Genomic DNA, 15,852 nt, shown 5'->3' with positions numbered 1-15,852 from the left:
TTAGTGCTGATAAAAGGTGCAGAAGTGAAGGTTTGCGTGGAAGGCTGCATATGATTTTACCTTAGCCCTGACCTGAAAGGACCGACCCTTTCAGTGTCTGTGATGGTAGTGCCATTTCTTGATCTATTCACTCATCTTAACCACAGAGATATCAATAGAGTCCCAGTGAAAAGGTGAGGTGTTTTTTTTTTTTTTAAATAAGTGAATTTTGTCACCAAGGGCAGCAGTTGAAAACTCACAGTGTGCAGACCTTCTTCCTGGAAACTGGCAAACTAATATGTCTTGAGATTGAGGTGGCAGGGCAAGCTGGGTGGGGGAAACAAGGGGAGAATGACCACGTCCAGCGATCTGCACTACAAAGATGCTCAAGAGCCATCCCTAGGACCACATAGTGGAAATCGTTTGAGGAATAGTTTCTCCTTGCTATCAGTAGGAAACCAGGCACTGCTGGGAGGAATTCTGCTTTATTTCTGCTAAATCCAATGAGGACTTTCTAATGACAGCTGCGTACAACTGGCTGTCGGTACCACAACAGCCAGGAAAGGAAAAGTCGGTCTGCAGAAGCAAAGAGCTTCGCTGAGTCAATGCTCATTGAGGTTTGTGATGGAGAGAGATGTCACCCTGGTCCCTGGGGATGGGAAGAGTCACCCGACTGTGTGTATTCACCTGTGCGTGGCTTAAGACAACACACTGCTGGCAAGCATACAATCACATGGAAAAACACAATTGTGGAGGAAAAACAAAGTCAAGAGAATATCTTCAGAGTGCATACCCCGATAATTAAATAATGCATTGGATACGGAGGGAAATCATCTTTAATTAAGATGAAAAAAAGTGAAGCAATCTGGCAGGTTCGTTATTTGAGGTTACATGGAAAATGCATGAAACAACACAAACATGAAGGGAAAATGGTATGGACGTCCACGCCTTGCAGTCGCTGAAGTTCTCGTACTGATCTTGTGGGAACATACAGGAGAGGATGTTTCTATCTGCTCAGAGCACTGATGCAGGATGTGAAATTCAAGCTGAAAAATCTGGGTTTGCGTCTATCAGATGATCTGTTGTGGTGTCGAAAAGGTTACCTGAAGGAAGAAAGAGTTTGAAGAAATCAGTCAAAAAATATACAAATTTAAGAAATCAATAATTTGCAAAAAAAATATTTCAAAATTATGGAAATTACATATTTGAGTTCTAACTTTAACGTGTGATGGGGCTGAACTGCTGGTGTGTATGCAGGTAGCGGCTACTGAATTCCATTTAAAGTAGAGCTCCACTAGCTAAAGAAAGCAAATTAAATTGATTTTTTTTTTTATTAAATACAGAATTTACCAGCAAAGTTTTTTCACAAATTGTATAGCGCACCCCACTTCAGATATAAAGCTCTGCATTAGACTTCGGCACAAACTGCACTGCGATGCTCATCCCTTTGAAGTTACGGTTCTGAAGAAGTGAAAAAAGCACCACATGAATTTTAAACCTAGAGTACACACTTTGGGATCTTCTTTGGATAAAAACCCCACCACTCCACAGCAGTCTAAATGCACATGGGAGAATACATACATATATATATATATATAAAGGTGCACAGTATGATTATCTCCCATCTTTTTAAAAGCACTTTAAGAATGTGCTTTTTCTAAACAGAACAATGAAAAGATGGACAGAAGAATTACAATGAGAGCGCTAAGAACACAGGGCAAATAGGAGACAGACATCAATCAGCCTGAGAAGCAAATACAGCCCAATGAAAAGGGAAGACTCATACAATCATGCACTGAAAGGATAAAGATTTATATTACAATAAAGGATTTATATTTAAGGTTTCAAAAAGTGTGGGTTTTTTAAAAGTTTTTCTTGTTATTGTATTTCAAGAGAAAAGGAGACAACCTATACAGAATTGGATCGTTGCTGTTTTCTTATCATTGGTTTCTTTACCAAGAGATTGCTCTCATCTTTTCACAAAGCTGTATCACCCCCAGACCTGAGGATTGGGATGTTAGTGTTTCAGGTTCTTTTAGGGATATCAAAATTCTTTCTCATCTTGAAATTAACCCCAGTGTGGAGAAACTATACAAACACCCAGACAGCTGTGGTCCAAAGCAAAGCTATAAGGAGGGTGCTCTCATGGTCCTGGGCTCATATGTCTTTCAAATGCAGTTTTCAAGATGAGCATTAAAGAAAAGGGTGTTGCAGCTGGCTTACATTTGGTTCCACATGCAGAACTTACGGGTTATGCTTTCCTTTTTTTTTTTTTTTTTTAAATAAAACATAAAATCCAGATGCTTCATGAAAATTATAGACCAAAATAAGATGAGCCTTTTTGCAACACTGACTTATATAGAAAGACTCTAAAAGCTGCCACATCATCATCCTCATAAAGATCTATCTTACACCCTCCAGGTTCCTGTATCACGGAGAAACTAATCCGTCTTTCCACTTAGTCCACAGTCATTAACCCAGGAGTGTCTGACCTGTCTCAGCTCAGGTCTGGACACAGCTTTCAGCTTTTGGTAGGTGCAAAAGCTGGAACTGTGGAAGACCTGAGCTTTGATAACATTTGTTAGAGACAATTCTCCTCGTATTTTCTTGAGATGTATCTGTCAATGTACCAAAGTTCCCAGCAAGTTTAACTGCCATAGTTCTTCCAATTTACTTTAAACACCCTTCAATCAACAGCTTGCAAAGGAAAGGCCCTCTTAGCGTCAAGGGCGATTTTAAAACAGAAGGATGATTTCTGCTTGGAAGTGCTAAAATATAATTGGGCAAAAATGTCTTCCTTAGTTTTATGAGGACGTACCAGCTCCATTTTTTTTACAAGACTTTTAAGTTCCAAAAGAGAGTTTTGAAAATAAAACACCCTCTGCTCTCAAAATACCAAATAACTGCACTCAGAGCCTATTCCTGCCGGCACCAGAGAAGAGACACCTCCAAATATGACCTTAGCAGATCTGACCTCTCTGGAAACAGCTTTCTTCCCACCACGGTGAAGAGAGCTGAGAGCAACCACACTTCTAACTGAGGTGTCTGTCAGCCATGGGCTGGGATCTGAACAACAGGCAGGTTGAGGCATTTCAGCATCAGTAGTCCCTGTACACCCAGATCTTGTTCATAATGTCACCTGCATCACCAGCAGGGTTGACTGCACAGGAAAGGCAGATCAAAGGCATCAGAGTTTTCCCTTTTTCATTTGCACCAACACTTACCATTGATCCAAGTAATTCACTCTGGGTGCTTTTGCATCACAAGCCTGTGCAATTCTTGAAGACCAAGAGAAAAACCATCTTTCATAAAGAGCTTCTGTACCTCACCTTTTCTCCCCATCCAGTCTCCTGCAAGACCCCCCACTCAAGCAATCCGATTGAGTCTGGTTTTATTCTGCCAACACACCAGGTTAACCACCAATCACAGAATCATCAAATCATTTAGGCTGGAAAAGACCCTTAAGATCATCGGGTCCAACTGTAAACCTAGCACTGCGATGTCCACCACTAAATCATGTCCCTAAGTGCCACATCTACACGTCTTTTAAATACTTCTGGGGATGGTGACTTAACCACTTCCCTGGGCAGCCTGTTCCAGCACTTGATAATCTCTTCAGTGAAGAAATTTTTCCCAATATCCAATGTAAACCTCCCCTGACGCAACTTGAGGCCATGATTTATCTGATATTAGCTGTCATCTGCAACCGAGGCCCATTGCGCCAAGCACTGTACAAACACACCGTCAGAGAGACTCTTCCCCAAAGATTTTTCAAGCTAAACAGAGAAGACAGCTGAATAAATCACATGAAGGCTCTCTTTAGAGAACCTGTCAGTAACACCCCTTTGTAAAACCAGCTGTACTAAGGCAGGCAAAGACCTCTGTAGAAGTCATATTCCACCTCTTTTGCTACACTCCTTGATAGAAAGCATCTGTATTTTGGCTCTCTGTTATAATTACTGTCATTATACTGTCTGTATATCACTTTAAATCATTTGCTTCCAAGAACAATATGATATTACATGGATGCGTACTAGAAAGAGGCACTCGGTCACGTATAATAATGGGTGTGAGTCAAACGTTTGGCTTACAGCCTGTGGGCATCGCCTCCCCCACCGCTGCAAACTGCAGCATGGTTTATTTAGGCGTCCTTCCACAGATAGTACGGAGAGGTAGCCATCGCAAAGGAAACATTTCAGCTCAAAAACTGCATCTGGGGATGCTCAAAGGTGTACAAGCAAGCAAACTGCAATGGTGATCTGCTGTGGGGTGGAAAGGGAGTCATCTTCTCTACCCCAACCACCTCAGCACACTCCTGTCCAGCAACGATGTACGATGCAAGCAGTAACTACAGAAACTGCGTTCAAAGCACAGCAATCTGATAATTCTGCTCCTTAATACGATTACCAGAGCAATGAAAAGATAACACTACATCACATTAGCAACCTTTATGAGAGTCCTCTTGCCACGCAATTGCTTCCCTCCCTGATAAAAGAAACGAACAGGATGTCACTTGGAAGAGACCTTTCAAACCAGAGCTTCCTGCATCTATTATCACAACCGTACCCTGCGATACTCAGCGGACGGCCAAGAAAGCAGCACCGCGGCTGCCGTCAGCGCGTGCTCCCAGCCCCCACTGGGTCCATGCCAGATCAAGACTATAGCTGCTTGTCCTCCCAACTGCTTCGCTGCTCCTATTCCTTAGTAACTGCACGTGCTCCGACAGCGGGATTTCAACCGACAGCGCTCCACGGCTGGCAGCTGCTGCTCTGGCACACAGCAGCAGTGTGTGAAAGCTCCTTCTCCAGCCCTTATGCAAGAGAGATTAGGTTGCACAAGGGACTGATGCTGCGATGAGACTCTCCTGACCACCCCATAGCCTCCAGGTACTGTGCCATGCGCGCAGCACCCCAGGATGAGCCCTGTCCTGTTCTTCACAGCGATAGCATCGCTGATCTCCAACCACCCATTGTTGTTACACCTTAGGAATATGATAACAACGCACCGCAATCTGTGAACCTGCTGGTCTGCTCTGGATCTTCCTTGCTTTTTCTTTGGCTTTGGGGATAACAGGCAGCATCTTGGTGACATGACAGGGAAATGACCCTGTGGTGCAGGGAAATGATCATCTCTGCCCCACTGGATTTTCAGAGGACAGCAGCTCAGTTTCTATCATCAGGGCACCTACTGATGGACTGACTCTTAATGAGAGGGTGCTTCAAATTTCAGTCTCAACCTGTCTTGATTTCAATACCACATGCAACAGCGTGCAAAACTTTTATTTCCTAGCCCACACTGCTGCACAGTGATGCTGATGTTTAGCAACTGTCAGGCTTTTAAGGCAGGGTGGCTGCACTCCAAGAAAAAGCAAACCAACACTTAACTGGCATATAAATATCTTTGCAAACCTTCTGTGAACCCAAGATATTATTGCTAATGCCTTTGACAACTGAACAGATGCTACAAAACAAATTATTGTGTCTGTCTCTACCAATAACTTTGTTAAGAATTCAAAAAACTCCCACAAATACCAAGGATGAGCACAAGTCCCTATCTGGCATAAGAAGGGTAACTTACCAGCCTTATTAGCTTAGCTGCTACCACGAACCTTGAGATTTTATGAATATGAACTAGAGGGTAAAATTGTAAGATTCTGATGTATTTGTTTTAAATACAGGCCGTTCAAAACTTAAGATAGCTGGGTCCTGTGTGAAATTACCTGACTTGTATATGGCATGCCAGGATTATTGAAAACTGTTTCTGTGCCATATATAAACAACCACACACATTGGAAGCTGATAAAAATTTTAATACATTTTACCTGTTTGTAGTAGAGAAATGTCCAGCTTCTCATCACAGTCAGTTGCCTCTGCTGATTGCAAATATAAACAAGAAATCTCATTACTTTTACTGAATACAGGAATTCGATTAAAAAGCTACATACTGTAGAGTGTTTTTTGCATTTTCTGTCTACTTGCCTCAGCTGCAATTTGCTATTGCTCAGTTAAAAACTCACTGCTTGAAGGTAAAGGTCATATAATAAAAATGCAAACTTAGAAGAGGCAGCTGGGTTTTAAGAAGCAGTTGTGCCAGCAATAGGATGGAGTAACACTTGCTCTTTTTAAGGTTTCAGGATATCCAGATGATAAAAGGAGTTGTGATCATTTGATAAAATCACATAAGAAAAGTCCCCAGCGGTCCTTGGAGGAAGAGCCTCTCAGGCTGTACTCCACCCTCTGATAGCTGCCTGTGGGGAAACCACAAATACCCCCATTTCTGCACCCAAACTCCCTGTGACCACGGGCAAATTCATTTTTCAGGGGACAGGTTTACCAGGGCAAAATGTCTGCAAAGATGCAGGTGTGGGCACCCGGTGTAATTACAAAAGCACGTAATCACTTAGGTACACAGGCAATTGCAGCGTGTGTATACACACGTGCTTTCAACCCACAGCTTATGCAAGATCATTTGACTTAATTTAGCCCACAGTGAAGGAAGGCTAAAAGCCTAATTTGTGCATCTTGTATTTGCCACAGGCCAAGGGTATGCAAAGAGATAGTCAATTTGGCTCAGCAGATGTGCAGTGACTTGTTAGACTGTAGTACCCTGGAGTGTGCCTGTGAATCCTGAGTAAGTTGTAGGCGTGGAACAGGAAATTGCTGCCTAACCTACACAAGCCCTGTTCAAAATCCTGTTACCTTTGGCTTTAGGCAGTTCAGGGTGATATGTAAGGCCTTTGAAACACAACACTTCAGCAAATTAGGTGTGGTCCTAAAGGACCAGCCCATGACATTGTACACAGTCAGTGTGGTGGATATATATCTGCTCACATCCATTCACTGCAAAATATTAATAGGTGTCAAATCTGATCAAGGCTACAGTCGTACGGAGCAACTTAGTTCAGCTCCCTCTTGAAACTAAGCTAACTGTCCTGGTCACCTTTATCATGGCTCTGTGCACGAGGATGTTGAGTTGCTGCCTTTATGATTACACTGTAAGAAGTACTAATCCAGCTCCTGATGTACATTAGTTTCCGAATGTAGATCCATCAGACCCTGGTTCTCCATCCCTGGATCAAGAGGTTGCTTGCCCTCTCCCATGTGCATGGATGTCAGATTAGTTGTTAGCTACAGGCTCTCTACTCAGTTCTGCAAAATTAATTGAACTGAAGAAAACAGAAACAAACTAAAACCCCTAGTACTAAGCAACTTTCTTCCCACAGAAGGTTTAAATGAGAACTCTGACAAGCACACAGCATGGACCTGCAAGTGACTCGGTGCCTTGAATAAATACCTTTTTCCGCTTTCTGTGAGAAGGTGACACACTGAGCAGAAACAAATTAAGTGCTAGGTACAGCCTACTGCGAAAATCTTGAATTCGGGAAGGAACGGGTGGCTCAATAAACAGGAAGAGTTTATCTAGGCTGATTTGAATCTGGACTGGACTCTCCCAGCGATGGAAGGACTGGATGCGCAAGGGCGGAGACAGCATGGTGAAATGAGCAGCTGAGAAACAGCCAACAGGACACACATGGCTTAAAGCATCTGCAGTGACAGTCTGAGGCCAACTTCTAGCTATGCCTGAAGAACTACCTGTACCAAACGATTCTGCAGCACGGCTACTCAGCATACAAGAGACGAAGCTGTAACTGGCCTGTTGGGTTGAAGGGGCCCAAGCTATGAAAACGGGGGAAGCCAGATGTGAGTGCTGACAATGGGCTGGAAAGTCTTCCCTCTACTGGTATCAGGGTTGATGCCAACCAGGCTGTCTGCTCAAGTGATAGGTTTTCTAGAAATCTCAGCAGTGACTCTTGAAGTAGCTCTAGAGATGTGGTTGCCTTTCTGCGTAACTGCTCTTCTTACAGGTGGCTAAAATGGAACTTGGGAAGGCAGTAATAGAGAAAGAAACAACTGGAAGCTCAAAAGTACCTTGCTTTCAGAAGATAAGAGCTTAAGTCTCCAAATTTGCAGAACCAGCTTAGTTGATAACAAGGTTACCTGGCCATTTTAATCTGGCACAAGACTGATAGATGAGGTCCAGCCCTCCACCAGTTGTTCCAGTCCCGTTCCTCATGGCAACACAAATGTTTATATGGTCACCAAGATCAAATCTAGTTAAAAACTGACAACATCACCACGTGAATGCTTGTGCCAGTGCCAGAAAGGGAGCGGGAGCATGGCAGATGCCCCGACAGCCTCCTCACTCTTCCCAGTAGCTGCCAGAATTTGTTTTATGAAACTGGATGTGTAACCGCAGCTCCAGGTGAAGTATGACACAAAGGCATGACAAACACCTCGACCTCCTAACATGGATGTAAACCACCAGCTCCTCACATGTCATTCCAAGCAGGAAAGAAGGCTTGCCATCGCCAACCGCACCCAGAGACTGCCAGCCAAACCTTACTTGTCTGGAGCCAGCCTGCAAGACAAGGCAAGCAGGAATAGATCCCGCTGTGAGAATTCGGAGCCTCTTTTCTGTCCTTTGCTTAGATAGAGCTCAGTAGCTCTTGCAAAACAATCCTGATAGTTGTTTCCTTAGAGTGCCTTTTTTCCCCCCTAAAAAAAAATTGTTTAGTTTCTGATGTACACATTTGTCTGCTAAGTGTACACCTGCTGTTTTGCTCTTTGGGCAGAACTGCATGCAAGCTCAGGGCTGGGAAGATGAGTGCAGCAGTTACGCATTTTAATATTGCTGTCTTTAGCTAAGATACTGGCCACAGAAGCACTGTACCACATGTTGGACTTGCATCCTGCATCCTTGCTGGCCCTGTGTGTACTGCTAAGCAAAAAATCAACCTGATCTCTTGCAACATGTAGATATTGTATCAAAAACACAAACCATGGAAATCAGAAGGATGAAGAGAAACAGAAAGCAAAAAAACCTCATCTGAGACAATGGAAGCAGCAGTCTGAACAAGAATGTGGGAGAAAAGGTGTATTTCAAGAAAAAAAGGTAAGCATCTTTTCTTTCTTCATTCCCACTATTTTACATTGCAACAAGGTAATGTTAATTTTAAACAACAATTCAAGGATGAAACATCATGACATGCAATTTATTTAAATTAATCCTGCCTGAAAAATTTCAGCATGTTTTCTAAGATTGCCGTATTTTCCTTTCTGGAGCAGGGCAATCAAAAGCTTCCAGGTTACGCACAAGGTAATCACTTGGCATGAACAGCTCTCGCCCTCTGTACTTCGGGAGTATTACTCATCCGCTATCAGCTTTCCTGTCTATGCAACGGACAGCCGTTACAGAATAATGGCTTACAGGCTCTTCAAAACATAAAAAGGGAGGAAGAACTTACTGCGAGAGATGTGTGGCCCCTGACCTACCGCTTATTAATGGATGGAGAGTTTAGTAATCAAAAGGCTTGGATGCTATGTCTGGCACAGAGGTGACATGAACAGCAAGTCAGTTCCTTCTGATTTTACTCGTTTTAAGATCTCTATGCTAATGGTCGACTGTCTCCCTCTGTGCTGCCACTGGCAAGGCCACCAGACCCCTCCCCATCTTCTCGTTTGCAGGGTGAAAAGACCACGCGGTGGGAAACCCGCTGCTGTAAATTACAAGGCAATTTGCATCGTAACTCATGCTGCTTTAAGAGAGGAAACCTATGCACCTGCCTTTTCCTTTGACTTCTTCCCTTCCAGCACCACTTTGCATCCCATCCCAGCAGCCAAGAAGGTTCAGCTTCTCTTTTAGGAGAAAACAGATCTGGCACTATGAAGCTGTGCCCCAGTACGCTGTGCTGTTGGCATGAAATGGGACCAGTAGTCAAGGCTGAAGAATATTATCATACTCTTTAATTTTAATTATAACATCTGTTTGTAACATTAACCTCACAGTCTCTTCTCCTGTTCGTGACAGCCAACTTGTGAAATTTTGAAAAGACTGAACAAGGCCAATAAAAATTTAATGGCAGTGACAGCTTTATTCTCAGATCTAACAAATAAAAAAAGCCCTACCCAAGTCTCAGATCTCAAGCAATAATCTAAAAGAACTAAGAAAAAAGCCAAAGCAAAATAAATAAGTTAAAAAATAATATTTCCAGCTATGAAAAATATTGTCACTGGTTCAGAACTTAACTGAATTTTTATTTGGCTTAGGATAACAACCTTTCAAAATCCACACAGGGGAACTATTTTCTAGAAAGCAGAATTTTTAAGTGTTTTTTTGATTAGCTTTCCAAGTAGGAAGCTTTTCAGTCCCTAATTCTAGGAGATGAGCCAAACGTGATACATAAGGTTGAAACTGGGCAGCTTCTGTGATCCAGTGATCATGATTTCATTTAATTTGGAAACACTCAGGAGAGTACGCCCTACAGAAAGAGGTAAAAAAAGCAGATCTACCCCACTCATTTGCTAGAATTCTCTGAAATTAATAATATCACTGAAAGCTAGAGCAGGATTTATGTTATCAGACTGAAATAATGTTTCACAGGATAAAGCAGAGAGGGCTGCTCATGAATGCAGTGTCTTACTGCCTCGTTTGAAATGAAAAACTAATCAGAGGATATACTAAATGGCTCAGGGGAAGGTAAGCAGGAGGGAAAGCCTGCCCCTCCTTTCTTAAATACTTCTGCTCTTAAAATTTAGCCCAACTCAGTGGTGACTAAAAAGTTGCCTTGTGGCTTCTGTAAAATAAATGGATCATCTTAAGACTTCTCTATATACAGCCTGCGCATTACGACAGACCAGAAATCGATGAAGATAAATCAGTGTGACCAGGCAGCAGGGAGACACATTGGCTCAGAAACTTCTGGGTGAATTTAGCTTAACCCTGGCTCAGATTTGTTCTTTGGGCACCTTAATCAATACCCACAGACTTGGCTGGCATGTTTCAGTGAGCATGTGGAGATTAAAAGGAATGACCTGGGAGTATGGACACCGAGGATACTCGCTCAGCCTCTGCTCCACCGGCCACACACAGACTGGAAGAGGGATGAGTCCCACGTCTCAGTGGCTACGATTCCCACAGTCTTCAGATTCTTAAAAGATAACTTTTGCAATGTGTAGTCCTGGGACACTTTCTACCCTACGCAGGTCAAACCTCTCTCCATGCCTGCCCTCCCCTCCTGTTTTGGTCTCTGTAAGTTACGCACAGCCGTAACAATTTTGGTATGGCTTCATGATTAAAATGTGCATAGTTCCCGCACAAACCAGTTTTATATCAGGATAAAACTGCAGACTATGCTAGCAAGCATCGCAACATCCTTCCCTCGGTGCTGTAGACCTCCCCAGGCATCTGCTAACAGTCAGTGCTGGAAACAAAATACAGGAGTAGATGATCAGCTCTACATCACTCATATCAGAAGCTCGCGGTTGTAATGCACAAGCACTAACAAATCTTGTTTCAACACGATGAAGACGTTACTGCAACCAGTTGTCTGCTCCTGCCTCTCTGCAGCTATCGACTGCTTTACGGTCACACAGGCTGTGGAAACTTCTCATTTGCTTCACTGCAAGGTCAGCTGGGGTTAGCTTAAGCCACCAGTGAAGGTGGTAGTGGATGGTAAGGTGCAGATGGCCATGGTGGTGTGTTCAGTCACTCCTGCTAGATCAAAAAGAGCATGTCTGCCCGTGGCCTCATGTCAGAGAGAAATCGGTGCACTTCAGGGAATGGCCAGCAAACTAAATAACACAAAAAAGAGCCTTTCTAGCAATCCAGTTACCATGCACTTTTTTCCCCAGCAAATAAACCTGAGGGGCTGCTGGGTACATCGCTGCTCACTACTATCCACATTCTGGTTAATGAGTTACCTTCCCTCTGCAGGCAGAGACAGATATTGGAGCCTATCTTATTTAGTCACACTATACTCAGCCTCACTTATTTTCCTTCATAGTCTTGCCAGCTTAGAGGAAATATCTTCTGCCTAGATTTTCCCATCCTGAGAAAGAACCAGAGATGGAGGTGGCCCATTTGAAAGGCGAAAGCTGAATGTCATTGTCATTTTAATTAATATCCTGCAGAGGCACGAAGAAAAGCAAATAATAAAGGATGAAAGAAAATAAAAACCAAAACAAAATGAGGTCAATCCTCTTTCCTGAGGGATCTTCTGCAGACAGCCCAAGGACCCTCTGCTCCCTGCATCCTGCACTGCTGTCTTCACTCCTCTTGAAGCCTGGCATCCCAATTACACCCTCCTGTCCTGGGGGGGAACAGGCAGCCTTGGAAGGGGCAGAAAGCAGTCCTGTTGTACAATACAGGAATCTGACACTGTCTTTAACAAGATTATCTTGTATCCCTCTCTCCTCCCTCCCCCAACACGCACAAGAAACCCTTTTTAAAGCTAGTGCTGGTTTGCTGCTCTATTCAGGGAAGCTTATGTTACTGAATAATCTGCACTTTTTTTTCTCTCCCCTGTGTTATTTCTGTCTCTGGGTGTTCTTAATTTTCCTCAGTCTTATGCTTTTCCCTCCTGGCATTAATAACGTTGTGGAGAGTGATTTCAGATGCCAGTCTAAGTGTGTGTGTTTCGAGGCACAGCTTTGGACAGAAAACGTTGGCTCTCTGAGACAGGGAGCTGGAGAGGACGTTTCCTGTGGTCTTGCTCATCCCTCCGTAGCCACAGGGATCACCAGCATCCCCTGCAGAGCCATCAGTTTTCCCATCCCATCAACCCATGGATGTAAACAGGCAGTTAATTGTGGTGAAGGGCAGAAGGGAAGAGGGGGAAAGGCAGGCAGCTAAAAACGGTAACAGTGAAGGACTGTGTTTAAGGACGTTGGCACAAGTGATGTGCCTCAGACAACAATGCCAGATCCTCTGAGGGGGCGATGGACAAGAACTACAACCATGAGAGAGCCTTAAGAAAACACTACGATGGGGAAGAGTAAGTGAAGACTTATATGAAGAAATCTAGGAGGCGTGAAGCTGGGAAGGAGACTAGTTAAGGTTTATAACGTAATTACACTTCTCTTAATCAGGGATATTGCTTTCCCATGAATTCTGCTGGGGATTTCAAGACTACATGTTGGTGTTCATCACTGGAGCTAAGAGCTCACCAGCTGCATGCCACCAGGGTGAAAGCTTAGCACTGAGCCTTCAGGCTGGTCCCAGCCCCAAGCCTGCAGGTTATCCCAGCCCAAGTTGAGCAGCTTTGCTGCAAAACTCTAGCTAAACCACCTGTTACTCACTGCCAGCAAGCTGCCTCCCATGTAGGACCTTGCTGGCACAACAAGAGTGGGTGGGATTTTTTTTTTTTGCTACAGTGATGCTGAGAATGTGAGAAAACTCATCTATCCTCCCAGACACATAGTTTAGAGAAAAAGGTCATGTGGGTTATGTTTTAACAGTACAGTGACTGGCTTGTCAGACCAAATAACACAGAATTAAAAAACAGCTCCCTGCAACCCTGGATGGATCATGGCTAGTTTAGGACTCAGATTTCATCAGACACTGGGAAGAAGAGTTTGGGTGCTAATGGAAAGGGGTTAGAGACAACATTTGAGAAAGACTCAAAGTTAACTTGGCTGCAAAGACAGCTCCTAAACTTGCTACCATACCAAACATAAGGAAACACTGCACTTTACACAGAAATTTGTAAAGGTCCAGTTTTCATAGAGTGAACATGTACAGCTCTACAATCACCAAGAAAAACACTACTGTGAATACAAAGGCTCTGAGCTTTTAATCTTGCACTGTATTTTCATACATACCTGAGCCTCTTTTTAATCGTCTTCTTGCAAGTTTAATTTGATCCTGAAGAATCTGGACCCAGTCCCTAGGACCAGGAAGTTTATCCACATTGTTAGCAGTGCAGTATTTTTCTGTAAAGACTGAAATAAAAAGATACCATCATTTCGAAATATGCCACCAGCATGGAGAAAAGGAGACTGGAGAGGATTATAAACAAAATCTATCAAATTATCCACTTATCAAAAAGCATTGAAATGGACAAATCTCGGACTGCAAGAACAGAGTCCAACTCAGCATTTAACAAGTTTCAGAAGTCATTTGTGTGTACAAATATCACAGTTTTCATAGAGTGAACATGTACAGCTCTACAGTACAGCTCTACTCTATAGTCACTGATTATAAAAGCCTATCCCAGAGAAATGGTCTACACCTGATGTCTTCAGTTCATGAATTTCACACAAAAAACAACACTGAAAAATAATAGTGTACTTTTAACAGAGTCGCTAGATGTGGCAGGTATTTATAAATGCTGCCTTTGATATCGTAGAAGTAGAGAGCTGAAGATCCGGTCATTTGGTGGCCTCTTGGTCAGGTTCCTAAGGCTGCAGGCAAAGTGATGAAAGATAGAAGTCCTATCACTGTGGAAATCTCTACAATCTCTTTTACAAAGCTACCAAACAAAAAAAAGCCATTATTGAGAAAAGAAGTATCCTACAGGTCCAATTTTATATTTTGTAAAAATTGTACATAGAGGGTCAACATTATCTTTAGTTCCACATTTACAGCAAACATAGTGATGTTATATGAAAAATACAAAATTATAAATGGAGCGAAACTGATGCAATTGATTTTCATCATGCAACTGAGAGCTTTGTAAAAAATAAACAAGAGGAGAAATAGAAAAAATATTATTACGGTTAGTATTGCTATTGTAGTCTTGATCAGAGGTCTCAGAGCCCAGTGTCCAGTTATGAATGGCAAACAAAGAAAGAAAACTGGTCCCAGTTCAAGGAATTTGTAATCCTTGAGAATAAATGCCACACAAATGGGATGGGGAAGAATGCAACAAAAAAATTACAATTTCAGTATTTTTATACACACGCTTTTGAAACACCGCTAGCTGGTATAAAGGGACCAAAAGTAATCACACCCTCTGAACTCTTTCCATGTTAACAACTTCACAAAACTGTTGCATGATAGGCAACAGCAATACTTTCCTCTGTAGTCTGATCAGCAAGAACATCTGATCAACTCTGAGGGCTTCCCAGAGAAGTCCATACAGCCCCACACATTGCCAGTGTTCCATTTGCAAAAATTACGGTCTCTCTGAAGGCAGAAATAATCTTTCCTTTCTGCATCCATACAGTACCTGACACAACGGGAACCTGATCAATGACTTAAGACTCCTGCTTCCTTCAAATACACAGCTGCAGTTCCTGCCTGTGACCAGGGCCTGGGGACAATCTGTGACACCAGCTTGGACCCAGGCCACCCACCGCAGGTGCCCGCCATGGAAATTACAACCACTTTCCCGCTCTGTACGGGAAACCAGAGTCTGGCAGCCTTGGAGAGCCAATATGTTAACTTGCTTGTCTTTTCTAACTCGCTCCTTGTTCTCTTGAACAGAAGTCAAAACAGCTTTGACTGCTCAATGTGTGGTGAGGGAAACACCAACATGGGCAAAAAATGAATGGGAATGCAACAGGAAGGAGACCTCCCCTTTCTAGTCCACCTGAGCTGTGTGGTGTTAACAAACCCCTATGGTCGCAGAATCAGAATGGTTTGGGTTGAAAGGGACCTTAAAGATCATCGAGATCCAACCCCCCTGCCAGGGGCAGGGACACCTCCCACTAGCCCAGGTTGCTCAGAGCCTCATCCAGCCTGGCCTTGAACCCCTCCAGGGACGGGGCATCCACAGCTTCTCTGGGCACCCTGGGCCACTGCCTCACCACCCTCACAGTAAAAAAAATTCTTCCTTATGTCCAACCTAAATCTACCTTCCTTCAGGTTAAAACTGTTCCCCCTTGTCCTGTCACTACAGGCCCCTGTAAAAACTTTCTCTGTGTCTTTCTTATAAGTTCCCTTTACATTTTGAAAGGTCTCCCCAGACCCTTCTCCAGGCTGAACAACCCCGACTCTCTCAGCCTGTCCTCATACAGGAGGTGCTCCAGCCCTCTGACCATCTCTGTGGCCTTCTCTGGACTCACTCCAGCAGCTCCATGTCCTTCCTGTGCT

General features: G+C 43.4%; 1 protein-coding gene across 1 annotated transcript in view; it reads right to left on the bottom strand.

The window, feature by feature from the left end:
* Positions 1-666: 666 nt before the first annotated feature.
* BEND7 (BEN domain containing 7) overlaps positions 667-15,852 on the bottom strand; it is a gene marked incomplete at its 5' end in the record, with an annotated part of 40,889 nt that continues 25,703 nt past the window's right edge. Inside the window, 3 exons of the mRNA XM_010074213.1 lie at positions 667-1,082; positions 5,801-5,851; positions 13,638-13,757. Coding sequence (XP_010072515.1) covers positions 1,021-1,082; positions 5,801-5,851; positions 13,638-13,757 — 233 coding nt within the window. The remainder of the gene's footprint in view (positions 1,083-5,800; positions 5,852-13,637; positions 13,758-15,852) is intronic.

The sequence above is a fragment of the Pterocles gutturalis genome, unplaced genomic scaffold, assembly GCF_000699245.1.
Source record: "Pterocles gutturalis isolate BGI_N339 unplaced genomic scaffold, ASM69924v1 scaffold10022, whole genome shotgun sequence".
NCBI lineage: Eukaryota > Metazoa > Chordata > Aves > Pterocliformes > Pteroclidae > Pterocles > Pterocles gutturalis.
This window is presented reverse-complemented; position numbering and strand designations above follow the sequence as displayed.